A 20,491-nucleotide genomic window follows, 5' to 3' on the forward strand; every position below is an offset into this window, starting at 1 on the left:
TGAAACTCGGGCCTCAGACAGGCTAGGCTACAGGGATGGCTCCGCAAATGCCACTCTTGCAGAAAACCAAGGGCTGCTCCCAGTACTCACTCCACAAGGCTCACAACTGCCTGTCGCTAGCTCTAGGAGATCCAGTGTCCTCTCCTGGCCTCTGCAAGCACTTGACACTCCCGTCTACATACCTACACATGCCCACGTAATTTCAAAACCAACAAACCCTACACAAATAGTAAAAGCTTACAGAGAAACGGGGTGTTGAGGTGAGTCCTCCTGAAGGCCACTCAGTCAGGGTGCTGCCCAGAGTTAGCAACTATTCACATGCATGCGTGAGCAGGGAAAAGCACAGGCTGGCTGGTTGGTAGGAAAGAGTAGGAAGGAAGCTTCGGTGTCCTTACCCGTCAAATGGGGACAACACCCAGTTTGCTCACCCTTACAACTATCCCACTGCAAAGGCATGGGAGAATGTTCTACGTACACAGCCATCAGGAAGAGGGCCCTGAAATCACCACTCATATCCAGGTTGTCCCCACACCATTCTTCCAGGAAATAAACAAATGACAAAATATGAAAGAGATTCACTATACAACTGAGAATATTCTCTTTTAATGAATTACAAACTAAATTACAAATAATATTAACAGAACACTGGAGGACAAGGGGTAGGCGGAGGGAGATCATAAAAGAAATATTTTCTTTGAACAATTGAATTACAAAATTCCAAAGTGCACATGGTAACAAATCCATCCACACTGACAAAAAGAAAAAACAAAACACTAAAATATTCAAACTACTATAACTTGAAATATAAATATAATTGTTAACTCTTTTTATAGAAAATTTCCCAATGACCTGACCAGGTCACAGCCTTTAAGAAGTACTAGCAATTCAAAATGACATCTAAAGCCTCTCTTCCACTATGGAGTGAGGGGTGACTCTCGGAACACGATGGCAACAGGGACCTCTGACAACTGAAGAACTCAAATTCCAAAAGGAGGGCTAGAAATCTGGCTCATTGGTGGTGCATTTGCTTAGTGAGGAAAAGATCTTGGGCTCAGTCGTCAGCACCAGAAAACAAGAAAATTGCTAACAGGAAAGATCCCAGCGTCTTTCACCTTGCCCTGTGACACACCGATCCCTGCAGAAGGTAGGCGAAGCACTCAAGGGAAACATTTCTGCTTCTCCAGCTGGGCCTCCTTGTCAGGTGAGGCCAAACACTAAAGCTAAGGTATAAACTGTTTGGATCTATTTTTTAAATCTAATTCATCACAACAGACCCCTTTTGCTTGGTTTTGAAATGTCCCAAACTTAGATTTCTGCTTATCAGTTGGCCTTTACAAAACAGGAGGTCTGGGCTGTTTTCCTAAATATGGGACATAATAATTATGAGATAGTCTAAGATTGGGATGACAAAACTTGACATTGGGGGAGGGCAGGGAATGGTCAGTTTTGTTTTGTTTTGAATACCAATCCTCCTCAGGAATGAAGAAGGAGAAGGTAGTGGAAGCTGGGTTAAGTGCATCTAATACCAAAACTTTTTCCTTCCACCTCATCATCTTTCCCTGCACTTCTGAATCCCCAGAACTGGCTGGTCAAGAGAAAGTGTGAGTGCTAAGACAGCCAGAGAAGAGAAGAAGGCTGACCTGTGTCCAAAAGGCCCAGAGTCAAATCAGACCAAGGGTGAAGAGGGCTTTGGGAAGGACATCACAGTCGCAGGTGGGGTACTGGCTTAGTCACATCTTGGAAGAAGGGGTGAGCCAGGGCTGCTTTGGCGGAAATCCTCTTGTTGGGGTCATAGTGCAGCATTTGCTGGAGGGAGAAAGACAGTCTGACTTCAGGGGGACTCAGAGGCCTGGAAACCGGCATCCTTTACCCAGCTCTCATTTCCCTCCTCCCACGTCTGAGCCAGCCTACTGAGGAGAGGAATCAAGGACTGGGGGAATTCTAACGGAGTTCAGGAGCTCAGCTTCTCTTCTCCGGGGAATGGGACGGGGGTTATACAGGCAACTCTGGTCTCTTACCGATAACAAACTCCGTCCATCTTCATCTAGGGGAGGCACAACTTTGCTAAAATCTTGCCGAGCCCACTTGGGGAAACTCGGCTTATAATCAGGCATAGAAGTAACTCCTGGCCAAACCACCTCATCTGGGGTCCCCAGAGTCCGAAAGATCCGGAAGAGTTGATCAATCTCAGAATCTCCAGGAAACAGGGCCCGTCGGGTCACCTGAAAATGGGGAAAGAGGAAAGGCCAAGACCCACTTGACGTCAGTCAACACTGCTCCTTGTACAGAGGTTCCCACAGGCACTGGAAGGTCATCAGGGCCCCATGACTCCCCTCCCCGGGGCTTTGTATGGGGTCGGTCACACAGAGCTTGAGACAATGAAGTCCCTTCATCGGTCTCCTCGCCCCCTCCTTCCTTCCCCCAACCATGGCTTTGTAGATCCCCAAGGCTGGGTGGGGTTGGGAGGGGGTGAATGTCTGGGGTGCCACTGATATGTAGCAAAGGGATCCCAAGCCACTCACGGGGTATGGGGTAGACACTGCGGTCATCCCCCCTCCTTGTGATGCAGCCACTTCTAGATAGGAGCACAGCGGGCAGAGACTGTGTCTTCCATTTCTTCTGTGCTCCCCACAGCACTTAGCATGGTGCTGGGTACACACTAGGTGCTTAACAAATATTTTTTGATGAATTGAGAGAGGAATATGGGCAATTGTAAGGTACTGGTGGATAAATTCACATTCTATTCTATATGTATTATCTATATCTAGGCTAATGGTCTCCAAGGCCCCAGTTTCAACCCAGGTAAAAGACCAAAAAAATAATCTGCTGATCCACTGTTGCATTAAATGGGATGGGAGCTCCCATAGGAAGCTAGCCTTCAAGGGCCTTCAATCTGGAAAGCCAGAGGTCGAGGGGGCAGGGCATGACCAAGTCCACAAAAATGATAGATGCACTCAGCTTTACTACGTTCCTTGTTTCCAAGGACAGGTGTATAAATTAAATGACAAAAACCAGACTTGTCCAAACTTTTGACATTGCGACAAAGCTCAAGCTCAAATACCATAAAACCAAGTTTTTTTTTAAAAAACAAACAAACAAACAAGGGGTGGAACTGGGAGGAGGGGAGGGAGGAGAAACTTTGGTCGGGATGCAAAAATAAATAAATAAATAAACAAATCAAAACACAAAACAAAACAACAAAAATACCCCATCACCGCGGAAACAAAACCACACTCTGCTTTAAATAAGTGTATGATTGCGTGCTGAGGCCACATTCGTAACTATCATTGGAAGCATGTGGCCTGTGGGCCACCTGTTGCACTAAATGGAATCCATTCTTCCAAATATTTGAGGATTAAAGCTGAAACAGCTGAAGGAGTGGGGCCAGCATGGTGGCTCATGCCTGTCAGCTCAGTCCCAGGGGCTAGCTGGTAATGGCGGGAAGCGGAGCTGAAGCAGATCAAAATGTAAAGCCCGTCGTGACTACACAGTGAGACAATCTCAAAACAAAAAAATAAAATGAAACAGCTGCTGGGTACAGAATGGACTGAGCTCCTTTTGGGGATAAGAGATATACTAGATAGCTAAATCTATTTAGGGATATTCTAAAACTGTGGTTGGTATCATGGCAGCTCCCTCTCTGGTGCTGGCACTTGAAAGAACACTGTGATAAAGGGCCATAGTTAGGCCAAGAAAAGAGTTTTGCTCCTGGTGGTGGGCAAGGGTGGGCTGGATAGAACCTGGCAAGCCTCCATACCATCTCAGCGAAGATGCAGCCCAGGCTCCAGATGTCCACGGCTGTGGAGTAGTACTTGCAGCCTAGAAGGATTTCAGGTGCTCGGTACCACAGGGTCACCACCTGGGGAGCAAGGGAACAATATGGTCACAGACCTCGCTCCACAAAACCCTGCTACCTTCCAGCCGCTCTTTTTTAAAAGGAATTTTTTCTCGAAAAACCAAAAAAAAAAAAAAAAAAAGCTAGTTGCAGGACTGGCTCCAAAGCCACAGAGAAACCCTGTCTTGAAAAACCAAAAAAAAAAAAAAAATAAAATAAAAAAATAAAAAGGAATTTTTTTTAAACTTTAGTAATGTGTATATAACCAGGCGGTGGTGGCACATGCCTCTAATCCCAGTACTCAGGAGGCAAAGGCAGGCGGATCTCTCTGAGACATTTAAATGGTATGCCAACCTGCTTTCCTGGCTTAGTATCTAAGTCCAGGTAACCTCATAGTATGAATTTAGCACATATCCTAAGACCCTTTGGTTAAGGGCTAGAAAGCTGGTTCAGCAGTTAAGAGTACTTCTTTGTGCAGAGGACCCAGGTTCAATTCCAGCACCCATATGGCAGCTCACAACAATCTATAACAGTTCCCGGGAACCAGACACTTTCTTCTGGTCTCTGTGAGCACCGGGCAGGCATGCAGTACAGACACACATGCAAGCAAAACTCATACACTTTAAATATATAAGTGAAACTCTTTGCGTTGTTAGAGATTCCATTACCCAGGAACTCCTGTCCTGGGTTTTGCTAATCTGTGAATGCTGTTATAAGCATCTCCCAAGATCCTTAAGAAGAAAACCATGGAAGGACTCACCTCATGAGTGTAAGTACGAACAGGGACTCCAAAGGCTCTTGCTAGTCCAAAGTCGGCCAACTTGATGGACCCCTCTGCATTGATAAGCAGGTTCTGGGGCTTGAGGTCTCGGTGCAGGACCCGGTGAGAATGGCAGAATGCTAAGCCCTGGAGCAGCTGGAACAGATAGCTCTGACAAAGGAGAGAGGGAGGTTTGTTCAGTCACCACGGTGAACAGATACAACTTGCTCTTTGCCCTCAAGATGCAACAAAGCCTTAACTTTGATGATAACGCCACTACGTATTTGGGGGAGTTTATTTAATTCTCTAGATTACATTTTTACTGATTTATTTATGGGGGGAACACGCCATCGTGCATACGAGGAAGTCAAAGAACAACTTGCAAGAGTTGGTTTTCTTGCACCGTGTGGGACCTGGGAATGGAGTTCAGGTCGTCAGACTTGGAGGCAGGAGCCTTTACCTGCTGAGTTATCTTGTCGACTCTGTTTGTTTTTTAAGTGTCTTCCTTGCCTGGAACTGTGTAGCCTAAGCTGTCCTTGTACTTACAGACATCCTCCTGCCCCAGCCTCCTGAGTGCCAGAATTATAAGCAGGAGCCAACACATATAACTACAACATAACCACACTATTAATAGCTATTTCTTAGCCGGGCGATGGTGGCGCACGCCTTTAATCCCAGCAATCGGGAGGCAGAGGCAGGCGGATCTCTGTGAGTTCGAGACCAGCCTGGTCTACAGAGCTAGTTCCAGGACAGGAACCAAAGCCACAGAGAAACCCTGTCTCGAAAAAACAAAAAAACAAAACAAAAAAACAAAAAAAAAAATTAGCTATTTCTTTCATTAGATTTTCAGTCTGTCAAGGATAAAAACCAGATTACTCACTTTTTGTATCCCTTTCAACTCTGTGCCTAGCACATTGAAGGTGTTAAATAACTATGTGCTGAATATGTACCTGCTGATACATCAGTTAGTTCCAGCAGCCAATCAGCTCTGGTTATTTCTCCCACATCACAGGTAGATTTTTTTTTTTTTTTTTTGAGACAGGCTTTTACTGTGTATCCCTGACTGTCCTGGAACTCACAGAGATCCATCTGCCTCTGCCTCTAGGGTGCTGGGATTAAAAAAGATGTGTGCCATCTCCGTCCTGCTGGGAAATATTTTTGGGGGAACCCACCAACCACCCTCAATCCCATTTATCTGAGTGCTATCAGATCTGCCTGAGCTACCTAGGTTGGCTCCAAGGAGCTCAATTTTGACTCTTCTGTCCGTCCTACGGTTGATGACTAAAACGAACAGGAAAAGCAACACAAATCATCACCAGTCGGAATCACCTGCCTTTAGCTTCCCCTAGAATATGTGAGCTGGGGTGGGAGAGGCTTACCTTGATGAGGGGGAGAGGGATGCCAGTAAGAGCAGAGGCATCCATAAACTTCTTGAGGTCCTGGTGCAGAAACTCAAAAACCAGGTAAAGCTTATTCTCTGTGTGGATGACATCCAGCAGCCTGTAAGAGAAGGTCCAGGAGTTGAGAGAGTAAACAAACAGAACCCATCTTGGTGTTCATCTCCCAGACTACACTTACTTGACAATATTAGGGTGGTTAAGTTCCTTGAGTAGAGAGATCTCTCGGATGGCAGTACTGGGTACACCTTCAGTCTCACTTGGAGAGGTTGGGAAAACAGAGATGAGAATTTGGTTACAAACATTGCTCTCTCGGGGAGACACCATTCCCCCAAACCCCTTAGGAAGTCAGAAAGGAAAGGTACTATCAGGAGTTAATTCCTGGGTAGTCAGGGTGTGGCTTTTAGACATATTTAAAGTCATAGTTTCCTCTTTTTCCAGTGGAAGGTAAGGAGAGCCTCCAGGTGAATGTGAAGCAGGGGAAAGGTTATGGAGGAGGGGGGTGAGAGTAGCTCCCAGCCTCCCTAGAGGCCAGCGAGTCTCAACTGCCATTCTTTTGAAAGAGGGGCAGGGTTCTACGTATGGGGCTGGAGCAGTGAGGCGAGCTCTCCATTCAGAAAGGAACTAGTCTCTCGTTCCCATCTACCCCCAACTCTATGAACACTCCTGGACGTTGCCTCGGCCCCCAGCCCCCCACTTTCTCTTCCCAAGTCTCTCCGCTTACAGATTTGGGAGCACACCGGGTGAAGCGCACCCGAGAAGAAAGTTTTCTCTGGATTCCAGCCCCCGACAGTCTCCTCCGAGAGAGCGCCTACCGTCCGCTGACCCACCCCTCACTTGAGTGCCTCCCCGCTACCTTCCGGTCACGACGGCTCTCCGCCTGTTGGGGTAGGGGGTTGGGGGGGGCGGACAGTCGAGAGGTCGCGGGAAAGGAGTTCCGGCTCCGGAGGCCACTCACGTGTCGAGCCGGATTTTCTTAAGGGCCACCACTTCTCCCGTCAACTTGTTCTTGGCTTTGTACACCACTCCGTACGTGCCCTCTCCGATCTTCTCCACCTTTTGGAAGTTCTCCATGGAGCGCTAGCGAGGCGGCTCAGGCCCCCGGGAGCGGGGCCCGGGAACCCTGAAGAAAGCGGGCCCGACACTCGGGGCGGAGGACCTGGGGGGCCAAGGTGAGCACTGCAACCCCAGCTCGGGATGGAACGCAAGGAAAGCTCAGCCCTTGACAATTTGTCCAACTTGAAACAATGTTGCCGCCTCCCCCACCGCTCCAGACGGCCAACCGAGGCCCCGCCCCTCCTTCCCGCGTTTCCCTGGCTCCGCCTTCCAGCCTTCGGATTGGCCAACGTCATGAGAGTGGGCGGGACCCCTCGCTCCCGCCGAGCGTTCCCCGCCGTGGGCGGGCGAGCTGAGGGCGGGCCGCGCAACTTTCTCCAGTTCCTGGTTCGGGTTCCGCCGGCCGGAACTGGTGTGGTCTTCGGATTTCACAATTTTCACATTCCACCTGGTCAAGAGAACCTCCTTTGAAAAGCAGAAACTTGGGAATCTTTTAAAAAATATATATAAATAATTTATATATTATGTTAATATGTTTATATTATATTTTTTTCAATTATGTGTATGTGTGCGTGTCTGTGTGTAGGCTTTCACAGAAGCAGCAGATCGTCCGGAGCTGAAGATGGAGGCTGTTATGAAGTGTCAGGCTTGGGAGTTGGGGCAAACTCTGATCTGCAAGAGCAGCATATGCTTTTAACTGCTGAGCAGTCTTTCCTGCTCTCCCATCCCTTTTTTGAACAGTACCTCTTAATGCAACCCTGACCAGCAGGAATGCATTTAAAAAAAAAAAAATTCAGGTTGACTTCGAACTCTCAGAGATCCCTCTGGCTTGGCCTCCTGCATCATGCAGTTCAGAAAGTCAGGGCTCTTATTGTAAAGGATTTTTAGGCTAGGTAACAAAGTCGTTGTAGCTTAATCCCGGCTCACTATTTTAGTGATTCGTGCTTCGTTGGTTGGTTTTGTTGAAATCTACACTCCCAGCCCCTTTGGACTGATTTTGGATAAAGCAGTTTCTGTCTTAAGGGATTTGACTCAATTCATGGCTTCACTCTCTCTTGCTGAATTGTGACTGATGTCTGTGGAGTGTGGCTGCCCACCAATGAACTGTTTCCAGAGTGATAGTGTGTCTTGACAAATGTGACCCCAGTAAAACTGCAGAAAACCTGCCCTGGACCTCCGGGGGCTGAAATCAGGAGGAAGGGCTATGCAAATGAGCATCCCTTCCTATAAAGGGCTCCTCCCCACCACCCTGGCACCTTTGGCTGCTGAAGGGAAGAACAGGATGGATGTGCCAAGGTGCTGCCTCCCTCTGTTGGTGCTGAGTGCTGTGCTGGCTGTGGGGGCCATAGAAGGTGAGTGTGAAGTGTGAGCAAGAGCAAGTGCCATTAGCAGTTGGACACCTGCTCCGGGTTCCCCTTCTCACGAGACATCAAAATATTTCAGGCTTGTCCTATTCGATTTAGTGAGGATGTAGTTTTGTTTGCTTTCATTTGTTTTCAAGGATGGCCTTGAACTCCTGACCCTCAGGCTTCTACCTCCTAAGTACTAGGATTCCGAACGTAATCAGTTTTATTTATGAAGTTTAGGATTGGGCACGAAAGTATTCCTATCTGACGCAAGGGGCAGAAGGCACCGCAGTGATTCTGAGGCCTTGGAGGACACTCAGCTGAAACAGAGCCTCCAAGGAGTAAAACTGCGTGGGCGATCCTGTGGGTAATACCTTAAGAGCTTGTGATAGGAGATTTAAAGTGGACAGAAAGAATATGGTATTCAATAAGACCGAGCTGATACCACCTTCTGCGCTTTGGGCTGGGTATGGCTGAATACAGGCCAGGCCTTATGTTCTGGGAGGGATGAGCAGAAGGGTCTCAGCTGAGCATCACATGAAAGGACTCTGGGGGATTGAGGCCTCGTGATAGGAGCAAGGGGAGGGAGTGAAGGGTGGTGAGAGGGTCTGGAATGTCACGTGCTGCTGAGGAGGGAGGGTGGGCAGTCAGAAAAGAATGGCGCATCTTATGATTGCTCTTGCTTCAGTGCTCGAACACTCTCTGAGATGACCACAGACCAACCTCCAGCAGAATCTCTGGCTTCGCCATGGGCATTAGAATCAGGATAAGGGGGGTTGGGGATTTAGCTCAGTGGTAGAGCGCTTGCCTAGCAAGCACAAAGCCCTGGGTTGCGTCCTCAGCTTCAGAAAAAAAAAAAAAAAGAATCAGGATAAGGACAGTTTCTGCTCTGTTACAGGATTCCCATCATATCACAGCGCCTTTCTCTCTCTGGATCCTTGGCCTCACCAGCTTCTAGAAATTTCCTCACTCTGGCGTCTTCATATGTCCTGCAATTCCCAGGCTTTTTATTAATTTGTTTGTTGTTCTTTTCATCTTTTCATTCTTTTCTAAGATGGGGAGTCTCTTGTATCCCAGACTGGCCTTAGACTTACTATGTAGTAGATCTTTTTGCTTCTACTTTCTGGGGGACGGAATCACAGAGAGGCGTGTGCTACCAGGCTTTTTTTTCTTTTTCTAAGTTTCTTAATGTATTTTTTGAAATGTTCTGTTCATACCCACACATCTGAGCCTCTTACGATACTGTGCTTACATTTTGAAGACTGACTTTAGTTATTATTTTTTTCTACCACGTAAGTCTGGAGATCAAACTCAGGTTGTCGGGCTAGGCAGAAAGTAACATTGCCAAATAAGCCATCTCACTTGCCTGAGATTTTCTTCTGAACACATATTTTAGACAAGAACAATTAATGAGCATAAAGCAAATTTATCAAAATGTTGCTAGTCATTGAGTTTGGATGAAGGGATGTGGAAGCCCATTATATTTCTTTCTCCTCTTGTCAGATATGTATGTTTTAGCTCTGGTCTCCCAGCCCATTATATTTCTTTCTCCTCTTGTCAGATATGTATGTTTTAGCTCTGGTCTCCCAGTGTAACCCTAACTGGCCTGGTACTTGCTATGTAGACCAGGCTAGCCTCCTACTTTGCAGTGATCTTCCTGCCTCTGTCTTCTGAGTGTTGAGATTACAAACGTGAGATGCTATACCCAATTCAATTATAATAATTATGTCTACTTTGTCCCCTCCAACCTGTGCCTGGGTCTACTCATTCCTCTTCCTCTTCTTCTTTTCTTCCTTCTTTTTCTTTTGAGACAAGGTTGTGTAGACCAGCTAGTTTGGAACTTACTATCTATTAGCTGATCTCAACCTCATGGCAAGCCTTTGGCCAAAGACTCCTGAGTCCTGACTGAAATTACGTTTGTGAACCACCACATCCTAATGCCACAGTGGCCTTTCTAAAATACAAATACCACCATGTTAAAAAATTCTCTGAAGGGCTAGAGAGTTAGCTCAGTGGATGTTCTAACTCGGGTTCAATCCCCAGCATCCACATGGCAGCTCATAACTGTTTGTAACTCTAGACCCAGGGAAACAGATGCCCTCTCTGACTTCAAGGGTCACCAGGCATGCATTTGGTGGACAGACGTACATGCAGGCAAGTCACTCACACAAGAAAACAATTATACACACACACACACATTATATATATAATTTGGTTTTTTGAGACAGGGTTTCTCTGTGTGGCCTTGACTGTCTTGAAACTAGCCTTGTAGATCACGCTGGCCTTGAATTCACAGAGATCTGCCTCCTTCTACCTCCTAAGTGTTCGGATTAAAGGCACATGCCACCACTGCCTGGCAAAAACAAATATTCTTTTTAAAAAAATCTGAAGCTGGGTGGTGGCACAAGGCAGAGGCAGGTGGATCTCTGTGAGTTCGAGGCCAGCCAGGTCTACAAAGCAAGTTCCAGGACAGCCAGTGCTACACAGAGAAATCCTATCTAAAAAAGACAAGAAAGAAAGAAAGAAAAGAAGGAAGGAAGAAGAAACAAAAAATTCTGAACAAAAAAGCACCAGGTGTGGTATCTGTGGTCGCACTCAAGAGGCAGAGGCAGAGCCAGGCAATGGTGGCACACGCCTTTAATCCCAGCACTCGGGAGGCAGAGGCAGGCGGATCTCTGTGAGTTCGAGAGGAGCCTGGTCTACAGAGCAAGTTCCAGGACAGGCTCCAAAGCCACAGAGAAACCCTGTCTCGAAAAACCAAAAAAAAAAAAAAAAAAAGGCAGAGGCAGGAGAATGACAAATTCCAGGTTGTCTAGAAAAACAAAAAACAAACCCATCACTACTAACTAAAGACCAACTACCTTCAAAGAACGGTCATTCTCCTCAGCCTGGAACTGAAGCCCCTAACTCAACAGTTCTCAGTCTGTGGATCTCAACACCTTTGGGGGGGGGGTCAAATGACCCTTTCACAGAGGTCACCTAAGACCATTGGAAGACAGATATTTACATTATGACTCATAGCAGTAGCAAAATTATAGTTATGAAGTAGTGACAAAAATAATCTTTTAACCGGGAGTCAGCACAACCCAAGAAACTGTGTTAAAGCATCTCAGCATCAGGAAGGTTGAGAGCCGCTGCCCTAAACTCATCTTCTCTGCCTTTTCTCAGTGTGTATCAGTCACTGGCTAGCAACCCTAACTTGCCACGTGACTGCCCGCCTCCATTAGCTCTCCTCACTGAAGTCCCCCCACTCCGCTAGAGTGGAATTAGGCTGGCCATCTCCCATTTGGTTGCACCATGTTATGGTCCTTTATGACACGTGTTAAGCGGTGGTATGGTGACAATTTGTGTGTGTGTTCATTTCTTGTGTTTCATTTTAAATCTCTTCAGAGCCTTATCTTATTCACTTCCAAAGTCCTGTGTGCGTAGAATAATGCATAATATAGAATGAGTGCAGTAAATTAAAATGTCCTTTGAAGGGTTGGTAAAGAACTCTCACTGTTCTTCCAGAGAACCCAAGTTCAGTTTCTAACAACTACATCTGGTAGCTCAAAACTGCCTGTAATTCCAACTCCAGGGAGTCTGATTAGAGAAAGAAAGGAAGGAAAGAAGAGAAGGAGGGAGGGAGGGAGGGAGGGAGGGAGGGAAAGAGGGAGAGGGAGAGAAGGAAGAAAGGGAGGGAGGGAGGGAGGAAGGGAAGGAGGGAGAGAGGGAGGGAAATGTACTTTGAAAGTCAGGCGTGGTGCTACAACTTGAAATCTGAGTACTTGGGACACTGACATAGGAGGATTACAAGTTTGAAGACAGCCTGAGCTGTATAGTGAAACCCTCTTTCTCAGAAGTAGATAGTTGGGGCTGGAGAGTCAGAGGTTAAGAACACCGGCTGTTATTCCTGAGGTCTTGAGTTCAATTCCCAGCAACCACGTGGTGAGTCACAACCATCTGTAATGAGACCTGGTGCCCTCTTCTGACCTGCAGGCAAACATACAGAGAGTACACTGAGTAAATAATAATTAGATAAATTTTTTTTAAAAGTAGATACATAGGGCTGGAGAAATGGCTCTGCAGGGAAAGGTGCTTGCTGCTAAGCCTGATGACCTGAGTTCGACCCCCGGGACACATACACTGCCCCCCCCCAACAGTGTAATACATTTTTTAAAAAACAGCCAGGCAGTGGTGGTGCACGTCTTTAATCCCAGCACTCGGGAGGCAGAGGCAGGTGGATCTCTGAGAGTTCGAGGCCAGCCTGGGCTACAAGAGCTAGTGCTAGGACAGGTGTAAGCTGGGCCCGTGAGATAACTCATCAGATAGAGGTGCTTGCTGCTAAGCCTGACCTGAGTTCGATCCTCGAGACCCACATGGAGGAAGGAGAGAACTGAATCCATGGACAGTGCTTTGTCCCTTGCATGTACTCTGCGGCACTCCAAACACACACATATATGTTTTAAATACATAAAGAGGTTCGCGGTTGACGTGGGATTCCCCTCTGTATACTATCAATATGTTTTATTACCATTGGTTATTGTTATTGAAGAAGCTGTTTTGGGCAATGGCTTAGTAAGGAAAAGTCAGGCAGGAAATCCAAACAGGGATACAGAGAGAAAATAGGCAGAGTTGGGGAGACACCAAGCAGCTGCCTAGGAGTTACATGCTGGCACCAGTGGGCCATAGCCTAGTGGCAATGCACAGATGAATAGAAATGGGTTAATTTAGCCGGGTGGTGGTGGCGCACGCCTTTAATCCCAGCACTCGGGAGGCAGAGGCAGGCGGATCTCTGTGAGTTCGAGACCAGCCTGGTCTACAAGAGCTAGTTCCAGGACAGGCTCCAAAACCACAGAGAAACCCTGTCTCGAAAAACAAAAAAAAAAAAAAAAAAAAAAAACAAAAAAAAAAGAAATGGGTTAATTTAAGATGTAAGAGTTAGCTAGAAATATGCTTAAACTATTGGCCAAACAGTGTTGTAATTAATATAGTTTCTGTGTTACTATTCGGGTCTGGGCATCTGGGAAACGAAAGAGCAGTCTCTGTCTACACGTGGTGTCTTACCTGTTACAGATACTGTGGCACTCACGAACACACACAAATAAATTTAAAGAAATAAAGAGGTTCATGGTGGTTTACCTGTATTCCCAGCACTTGGGAGACTGAGACAGAATTCCCTGAGCTGTGGGCCAGCCTAGAGTTCTACAGTCTAGAAAAACATAGTTAGGTCGGGCGGTGGTGGCGCACGCCTTTAATCCCTGCACTCGGGAGGCAGAGGCAGGCGGATCTCTGTGAGTTCGAGACCAGCCTGGTCTACAAGAGCTAGTTCCAGGACAGGCTCCAAAACCACAGAGAAACCCTGTCTCGAAAAACCAAAAAAAAAAAAAAAAGAAAAACATAGTTAGGAACTGGAAAGTACTGTCCTAGGGTCTGTAGTTTAGTCAGTAGAGTGCTCTTAAACATGTCCTAGGCCCTAGGTTCAGTCCCAGCACCACAGAATCCGGGCATGGTGGTATAGGCTTGTAATCCTAGCACTTGGAAGTGCCATCCTGGCTTCACAGTGAGTTTGAGGTCAACCTGGGTTACACGATAACTTATTTTTAAAAAGAAACAACAAAAACTAAGTGCTTCCCTAGTGTGCTTATAACCCTGGGCTCAATCTATAGTACTGTAAGCTTTTCAAATTTTAATTAAATTTATGTAACCGCCACACATATCCCAAGGCTTAGTGTGTGTGTGTGTGTGTGTGTGATTGTATGTACGTGAGCACACACATAGAAATAAATCATTTAAATAAAGAAATGAATAAATAAATAAAACTTGGGTTTTTTTTAATAGAAAAAAACCTTTTGGATATGATGATGCACACCTTTGATCCCAGCACTCAGGAAGAAGAGACAGGAGGATCTATCTCTATGAGTTCGAGTTCAACCCCGTCTTACAGAGCGAGTTCCAGGACAGCCAGAGCTACACAGAAAAACCCTATCTCAAAAAAAACCAAATACACACAAAAAAATTTGTTTCTGTGTTTTTTTTAAGACAGGGTCTCTTTGTATCCTTAGCTGTACTAGAACTTGCTCTGTAGACTGGGCCAGCCCCAAACTCACAGAGATCCACCTGCCTCAGTCTCCTGAGTGCTGGGATTAAAGGTGTGCACCACTATGCCTAGCTAAAAATTTTTAATCAAAGCATTTAGGGAAAAGAAGAGAGCTGAGAATACATCTCAATGGTAGACTGCTTACAGGTGTTAGGCCCTGTCTCAGTGTCGCCCTCCATCCCACCAAAATTAACCCATTGCGCTTCGAATGTAGCAGTGAGATCACACGGGGCACGCGCTGTCTTCTGAGAAGAGACTAAGGATCCTAGCATCTTTACGACACTTCACTTTCAGGATCCAGGAACCAGGACTGGATTGGTGTTCCACGGCAACTTGGAACTAACGCCTGGAACAGGCAGCTGTACCCTGAGTGGACGGAGGTGCAGCGGCCCGATTGCTGGAGAGGTAGGATTTAGATTTCCTTGGATGGAGAGGTAGGATTTAGATTTCCTTGGAAAGGCCTTGTGGGAATGGGATAGGAGGAGAATGAAGACTGGGCTAAATTTAAGCAGGTTGGCAGAGAGACTTGGAGAGGAGAAGCCAGAGTCCCAGCTAATTCAGCTTTCCTTCCCAGGGGGCCAGGTGTCTCTGGAGGTCAGAAATGATGGGCCTACGCTGGTTGGTGCAAACGCCTCCTTTTCCATTGCCCTGCAGTTCCCTGAGAGTCAAAAGGTCCTGCCAGATGGACAGGTTATCTGGGCCAACAACACTGTCCTCAATGGTAAGTTCCTCTCTCGGTACCTCCTGAACCTTATTCCCGGGGCTCAGATTCCCAGATGGGCAGGTTATCTGGGCCAACAACACCGTCCTCAATGGTAAGTTCCTCTCTTGGTACCTCCTGAACCTTATTCCCGGGGCTCAGATTCCCAGGTATCTCCAGCAAACCCAGAGGAAACCCCCTTCCTTCTCCTCCTCCTCTTCTTTTTGGTTTTGCAAGGCAGGGTTTCTCTGTGTAGTCCTGGCTGTCCTGGAACTTCTTCTGTAGACCGCAGTGGCCTCAGATTCAGAGATCCCCTTGCCTCTGCCTCCCAAGTGCTGGGATTAAAGGTGTGTGCCATCACCACCCAGCTCCTCTTCTATTTTTTTAACAGTGCTGGGTTCAAACCTAGGGCCTCAAACACTCTTGTCAAGTGCTATTCCCTTGGCCTTTATCCCTCACAGACTCTAAAAAATTATGTTTATACTCATTACAGTCAATACATCCTGTAAATATATAAAAGGTAATATATACTTATTGCGGTAAAATTAGAAAATGCAGATAAAATTGTAGTTTCCAAGTTGGAGAACAGCAGATTCCTCAAGTTGCATGGGCTGAGATAAAAATCCATAACTAGATATGACCGTGGATGGGCAAGTGTCTTTGTGTTTGTTCTTCTGCCTATGAAGTGGGTGTGGTACCTCGACAGATTACTACAAAGATGAAAACAGTCTCGTCTATATAAAGTACTCCGTAGAGTTGCCCGGACCTACAGTAAATATTTAATGTGAGCTGCTGCTGCTGCTGCTCTTAATCTCACGAGGGTCATCGTAAACATTCTATTCTGTGGAAAGCCAATCTTTTACTTATGTCCTATATGCATCTGTATCTCAAGTTGTAGTTTCCGTACATCCCCCACTCTCTAACTGCCGTCCCATATGGGTTCTAGTACGGCAGAGTGTAGTTCCGGCTAAGGAGTACTCCTCCCGCCCCACCCTCAAGGAAGTATTTTAGCGCCGTGAAAGAATGCCAGGGCTTGAGATTGACTGTCTACTTTCCAGGGAGCCAGGTGTGGGGAGGACAGCCGGTGTATCCACAAGAAGCTGATGATGCCTGCATCTTCCCTGATGGCGGACCCTGCCCGTCTGGTCCTCAGCATCCAAGAAGAAGCTTTGTCTATGTTTGGAAGACCTGGGGTAAGGTCTCCTAGTAGCCCCTCACAATGTAGTCCAACCCAGGGAGCCCAGGAGGAAATCCTCAACCTCCTGTCTCTCCAGCCTTTTTCAAACTGTTTCCCAGTTTTCTTTAACCTGTTGCCTCCTCTCCTCTGCTTTTGTCTCGAAAACTCTCAGGACGATACTGGCAAGTTCTGGGGGGCCCAGTGTCCAGGCTGAGCATTGCAACAGGCCACGCGAGGCTGGGCACACACACCATGGAAGTGACTGTGTACCACCGACGGGGGGCCCAGAGCTACGTGCCCCTTGCTCACGCCAGTTCCACCTTCACTATTACTGGTAAGATATCAGAAAGGAACACAGCCAGGCTGGCAGGGGGCGTGATGTGGGGAGGCTGGTTTGGTCTAGAAAGAGGAAGTGGTCAGAAACCTACAAAGGGGAGGGGTAGAAAGACTTGGGCAGAGAAGTGTGGGGTTTAGAGACGATAAAGGCCTGGCTAGCTGTGTGTGGAGAACGTGGCTGTGAAGGAGATGTGACCCAGGCCTGGTTCCTGACTTCTCTGGCTCTGACCCCAGACCAGGTCCCCTTCTCCGTGAGTGTGTCCCAGCTGCAGGCCTTGGATGGAGGAAACAAGCGCTTCCTGAGAAATCAGCCTCTCGTCTTTGCCGTCCAGCTCCACGATCCCAGCGGCTATTTGGTTGAGGCTGACCTCTCCTACACCTGGGACTTTGGAGACAACACTGGGACCCTGATCTCTCGGGCAGTTGAGGTCACTCACACTTACCTGGAGTCCGGCTCAGTCACTGCCCAGGTTGTAGTGCAGGCTGCCATTCCCCTTGTTTCCTGTGGTTCCTCCCCCGTCCCAGGTACCACAGATGGCAACATGCCAACTGCAGAGTTACCCGGAACCACATCTAGGCAAGGGACCACTTCAGAAGTTGGTACGACAGCTGGCCAGATGCCCACTACAGAACCCTCTGGAACCACAGTTGTACAAATGCCAACCACAGAGGGTACAGCTACTACCTCTGAGCAGCCACTGACCTCAGAGGTCCTAGATACCACACTGGCAGGGATGTCAACTACAGGGGGTATCGGTACCACAGCCACAAGGCCCTCTGCAGCCACGGTTGCACAAGTAACGACCACGGTGCTGGTAGAAACTACCACTGAAGACTTACCCACTCCTGAACCTGAGGGTCCAGGTGCCAGCCCATTTCTGCCTACAGAAAGTTCTACAGGTAAGAACGCATAAATGAGGTTCTTGGAGGTGGGTTGTCAATTCCCTACTCTGGTCTTGCCCCAAGATCTAGATGCTAATGGGTCCTTTCTGTAGCACTGCGGCTGCCTTGGAATTCTCACTAGCTCAAAAGCCAGAGTGTCTCAACCACATGCAAGAGACGTGGAGTTCAGGAAATGAGTTTTCCCCTAGCCACAAGGAAAGGAATGAGCTGGTTCTTCTTCCAAGGATAACAGCTAGGAAGCCAGGGGAGCTGAACAGCCTGTGGTCATTTACAAAACTCGCGTTCTGCTGAAGAGTAAATGCAGAGATGCGCCAGGTTCCGATAGCCTGGTTCTCCATTTCCCTCTCTGGGATTCCTACCCCAAAGCAAAACAAAGGAGTGAGATGTGACGCTGAATGGATCAACACAGGCCAGCCGTCTAGTCCAGGACCTGACCAGTGTGGGACATGACCAATATTTGGAGACTTTCTTTATAAAAAAAAATTAATGTGTGTGATGTTTTGCCTACATTGATATATACCACTTGTGTGCCTGGTGCTCATGGAGATCAGAAGAGGGCATCGGATCCCCTTCCCTGGATATGGAGTTACAGGTGGTTGTAAGCCACTATGTAGGTGCTGGGAATCAAACCCAGTTTCTCTATAAGAGTAACCAGTACTTTAAACCACTAGGGCATCTCCCCAGCCCTGGGTTGTGTGTGTCTACAAGAGTAACAAGTGCTTTAAACCATGAAAACATCTTTTCAGCCCTGGATTTGTGTATGTGTGTGTGTTTTCTCTTTCCTTGACTGTGTGGGGGTAAAAGCAGCATTTTTTCCCCATTCTCACACAGCTTTCTTATATATAAAGTGAGACCTACCACCTCTTCACTAATTCAAAGCTCCAGGAGCCTGTAGCCTTGGCTGTACTTGGGGCAATGCCTGCTTGGTCTGTCTCCAAGAGCGTTACATCTCTTGACTTTGCCCCCTCAAATCTTTTCCTGCCAGGGCCTGTCACCCCTCTCCTGGATGGCACAGACACCTTAATGCTTGTGAAGAGACAAGTTCCCTTGGATTGTGTTCTCTACCGATATGGTTCTTTTTCTCTCACCCTGGACATTGTCCGTGAGTCTTGCCTTTGTTGGGGACCAAGGAAGGGAGGTATAAGCTAGCTGCCAGGGCTGGCAAGTAGTAGCATATCTTGGGAGAAAATAATTGAGAATACTCTAATGGCAGAGATAGTATTGGAAGAGCATCCCTTGGACTTTCTTGTGTACTGTCTTGGTAGAGGAACACTAACTTAAAACGTTGCAACCTCACAGAGGGTATCGAAAATGCTGAGATCCTGCAGGCTGTGCCATCCAGTAGAGGTGATGCATTTGAGCTGACTGTGTCCTGCCAAGGCGGGTGAGTGTCCTGCTGGTCACTCTCTGGAGTGACTGTCATCCTTTCTGTTGTCCTGCCCCTTCGCGTATCTCTTGATGCAAACTCATACTCTTGCAGGCTCCCCAAAGAAGCCTGCGTGGACATCTCATCGCCAGGGTGCCAGCTCCCTGCCCAGAGGCTGTGCCAACCTGTGCCACCAAGCCCAGACTGCCAGCTGGTCCTACACCAAGTACTGAAAGGAGGCTCAGGGACTTACTGCCTTAACGTGTCTTTGACTGATGCCAATAGCCTGGCAGTGGCCAGCACCCAAATTGTTGTTCCTGGTAGGTACTTGACAAGAACTAGGAGGAAGGGAATGGACAGAGGGTTGCTGGGAGGGAAAAGATGCTGAAACAGTACCTGGGATTCTGCTTACAGGTCAAGAAGGTGGCCTTGGGCAAGCTCCGTTGCTTGTAGGTGTCTTACTGGTGTTGATGGCTGTGGTCCTTGCATCTCTGATATACCGGTAAGAGCCCTGCCATCCTGATCCCCATCCGTTATTACCACCAACCACTCTTCCTTCAGGGGTGAAGGAACCATCACTCCCTTCGAGGAACCATGGTGTCCAGGCGAGCCCCCGTGGGGACGTCAGACAGGCCTGGGCTATCGTCTTGTGGTACCTTTGGGGAGGGTTTGAAGCTTCTGAGGATTATTGGTATTAGAAGCTACGTGGGCAAGCCTCCTGGGGGCAGAAACAACCAATGACGTGGAGCTGTTGTACATATTAGGAGTGGGTCAGAGGTCAGTGATTGGGCTCAGTGAGGAAGCCCTCGCTGCCAAAGGCTGACCACTTGAAATCAATCCCCAGTGCCCACAGGCTAGGAGAGAACAAATTCCCCAAAATTTCCCTCTGGCCTTCACATGTGAACCATGACACATGCTGCCCCACTCCCCATAAGTAAATTTAAAAGTGTAAAAAAACAAAACAAAACAAAACAAAAAACCAGGGCAGTAGGGTGAAGCAAGTTATTCGCCTGTGAGAAAGGTACAGTCAGCAGGATGTGGTGGCACATGCCTTGGTTTCAGCATTTGGGAGGCAGAGGGAGATGGAGCTCTGTGAGCCTGGTGTAGAGTGAGCTCCAGAACAGCCAGAGCTACATAGTAGACGCTATCTCAGAAGTGGGGTGGGGCAGATGGCAGATTCCCCAGTTAGCTAGCAGTGCCAAGGACCTCAAGGTGGAGAAACATAGGGGTAAGGGGGAGTGGATGGCAGTGGTTATAGAGACAAGTGAAGATGAACGCTAGGTAGGGTAAGGAAGAGGGGAGAGAGCTGCGGTCGTGGCCAGGTAAACCTGGACAGACCGGCTGCCACTGCTGACCACTCTCCTTTCTTCTCTCCATACTAGGCACAGATTTAGGAAGCGGGGCTCGGTTCGTCCTGTTTCCCAAATGCCACATGGTAGCACCCACTGGCTGCGCCTGCCCCCAGTCTTCCGCACCTCCCGCCTTGGTGAAAACAGTCCGCTCCTCAGTGGGCAGCAGGTCTGAGCGCCCTCACCA

General features: G+C 47.7%; 2 protein-coding genes across 5 annotated transcripts; one reads left to right on the top strand and one right to left on the bottom strand.

The window, feature by feature from the left end:
• Nucleotides 1–587: 587 nt before the first annotated feature.
• On the bottom strand, nucleotides 588–7,264 carry Cdk2 (cyclin dependent kinase 2). 2 transcript variants are annotated; one of them, XM_041676890.1, is made up of 8 exons: nucleotides 6,951–7,264; nucleotides 6,174–6,251; nucleotides 5,975–6,095; nucleotides 4,596–4,766; nucleotides 3,758–3,859; nucleotides 2,523–2,666; nucleotides 2,019–2,222; nucleotides 588–1,806 (listed from the first exon to the last, which is right to left on the bottom strand). In XM_041676890.1, exons 1-8 carry the CDS (start codon nucleotides 7,064–7,066, stop codon nucleotides 1,702–1,704), a joined length of 1,041 nt encoding a protein of 346 aa, XP_041532824.1. In that variant the 5' UTR covers nucleotides 7,067–7,264; the 3' UTR covers nucleotides 588–1,701. The 2 variants fall into 2 exon arrangements, with proteins under 2 accessions (XP_041532824.1, XP_041532833.1); XM_041676899.1 differs by lacking the exon at nucleotides 2,523–2,666 and having other exon boundaries at nucleotides 6,951–7,262.
• A 1,066-nt stretch (nucleotides 7,265–8,330) lies between these two features.
• Pmel (premelanosome protein) lies at nucleotides 8,331–20,479 on the top strand. 3 transcript variants are annotated; one of them, XM_041676935.1, is made up of 11 exons: nucleotides 8,331–8,400; nucleotides 14,768–14,878; nucleotides 15,048–15,194; nucleotides 16,232–16,366; nucleotides 16,523–16,684; nucleotides 16,921–17,586; nucleotides 18,575–18,691; nucleotides 18,889–18,973; nucleotides 19,070–19,275; nucleotides 19,349–19,457; nucleotides 20,338–20,479. In XM_041676935.1, the coding sequence occupies exons 1-11, from the start codon at nucleotides 8,331–8,333 to the stop codon at nucleotides 20,477–20,479; spliced, it is 1,950 nt and encodes a 649-aa protein (XP_041532869.1). The 3 variants fall into 3 exon arrangements, with proteins under 3 accessions (XP_041532869.1, XP_041532878.1, XP_041532887.1); XM_041676944.1 differs by having other exon boundaries at nucleotides 19,370–19,457; XM_041676953.1 differs by lacking the exons at nucleotides 14,768–14,878; nucleotides 15,048–15,194 and having other exon boundaries at nucleotides 19,370–19,457.
• The last annotated feature ends 12 nt before the right edge of the window (nucleotides 20,480–20,491 follow it).

This window comes from Microtus oregoni, unplaced genomic scaffold (genome assembly GCF_018167655.1).
Source record: "Microtus oregoni isolate MIOR12 unplaced genomic scaffold, Mior012 000001F_ref0000356, whole genome shotgun sequence".
NCBI classification, from domain to species: Eukaryota; Metazoa; Chordata; class Mammalia; order Rodentia; family Cricetidae; genus Microtus; species Microtus oregoni.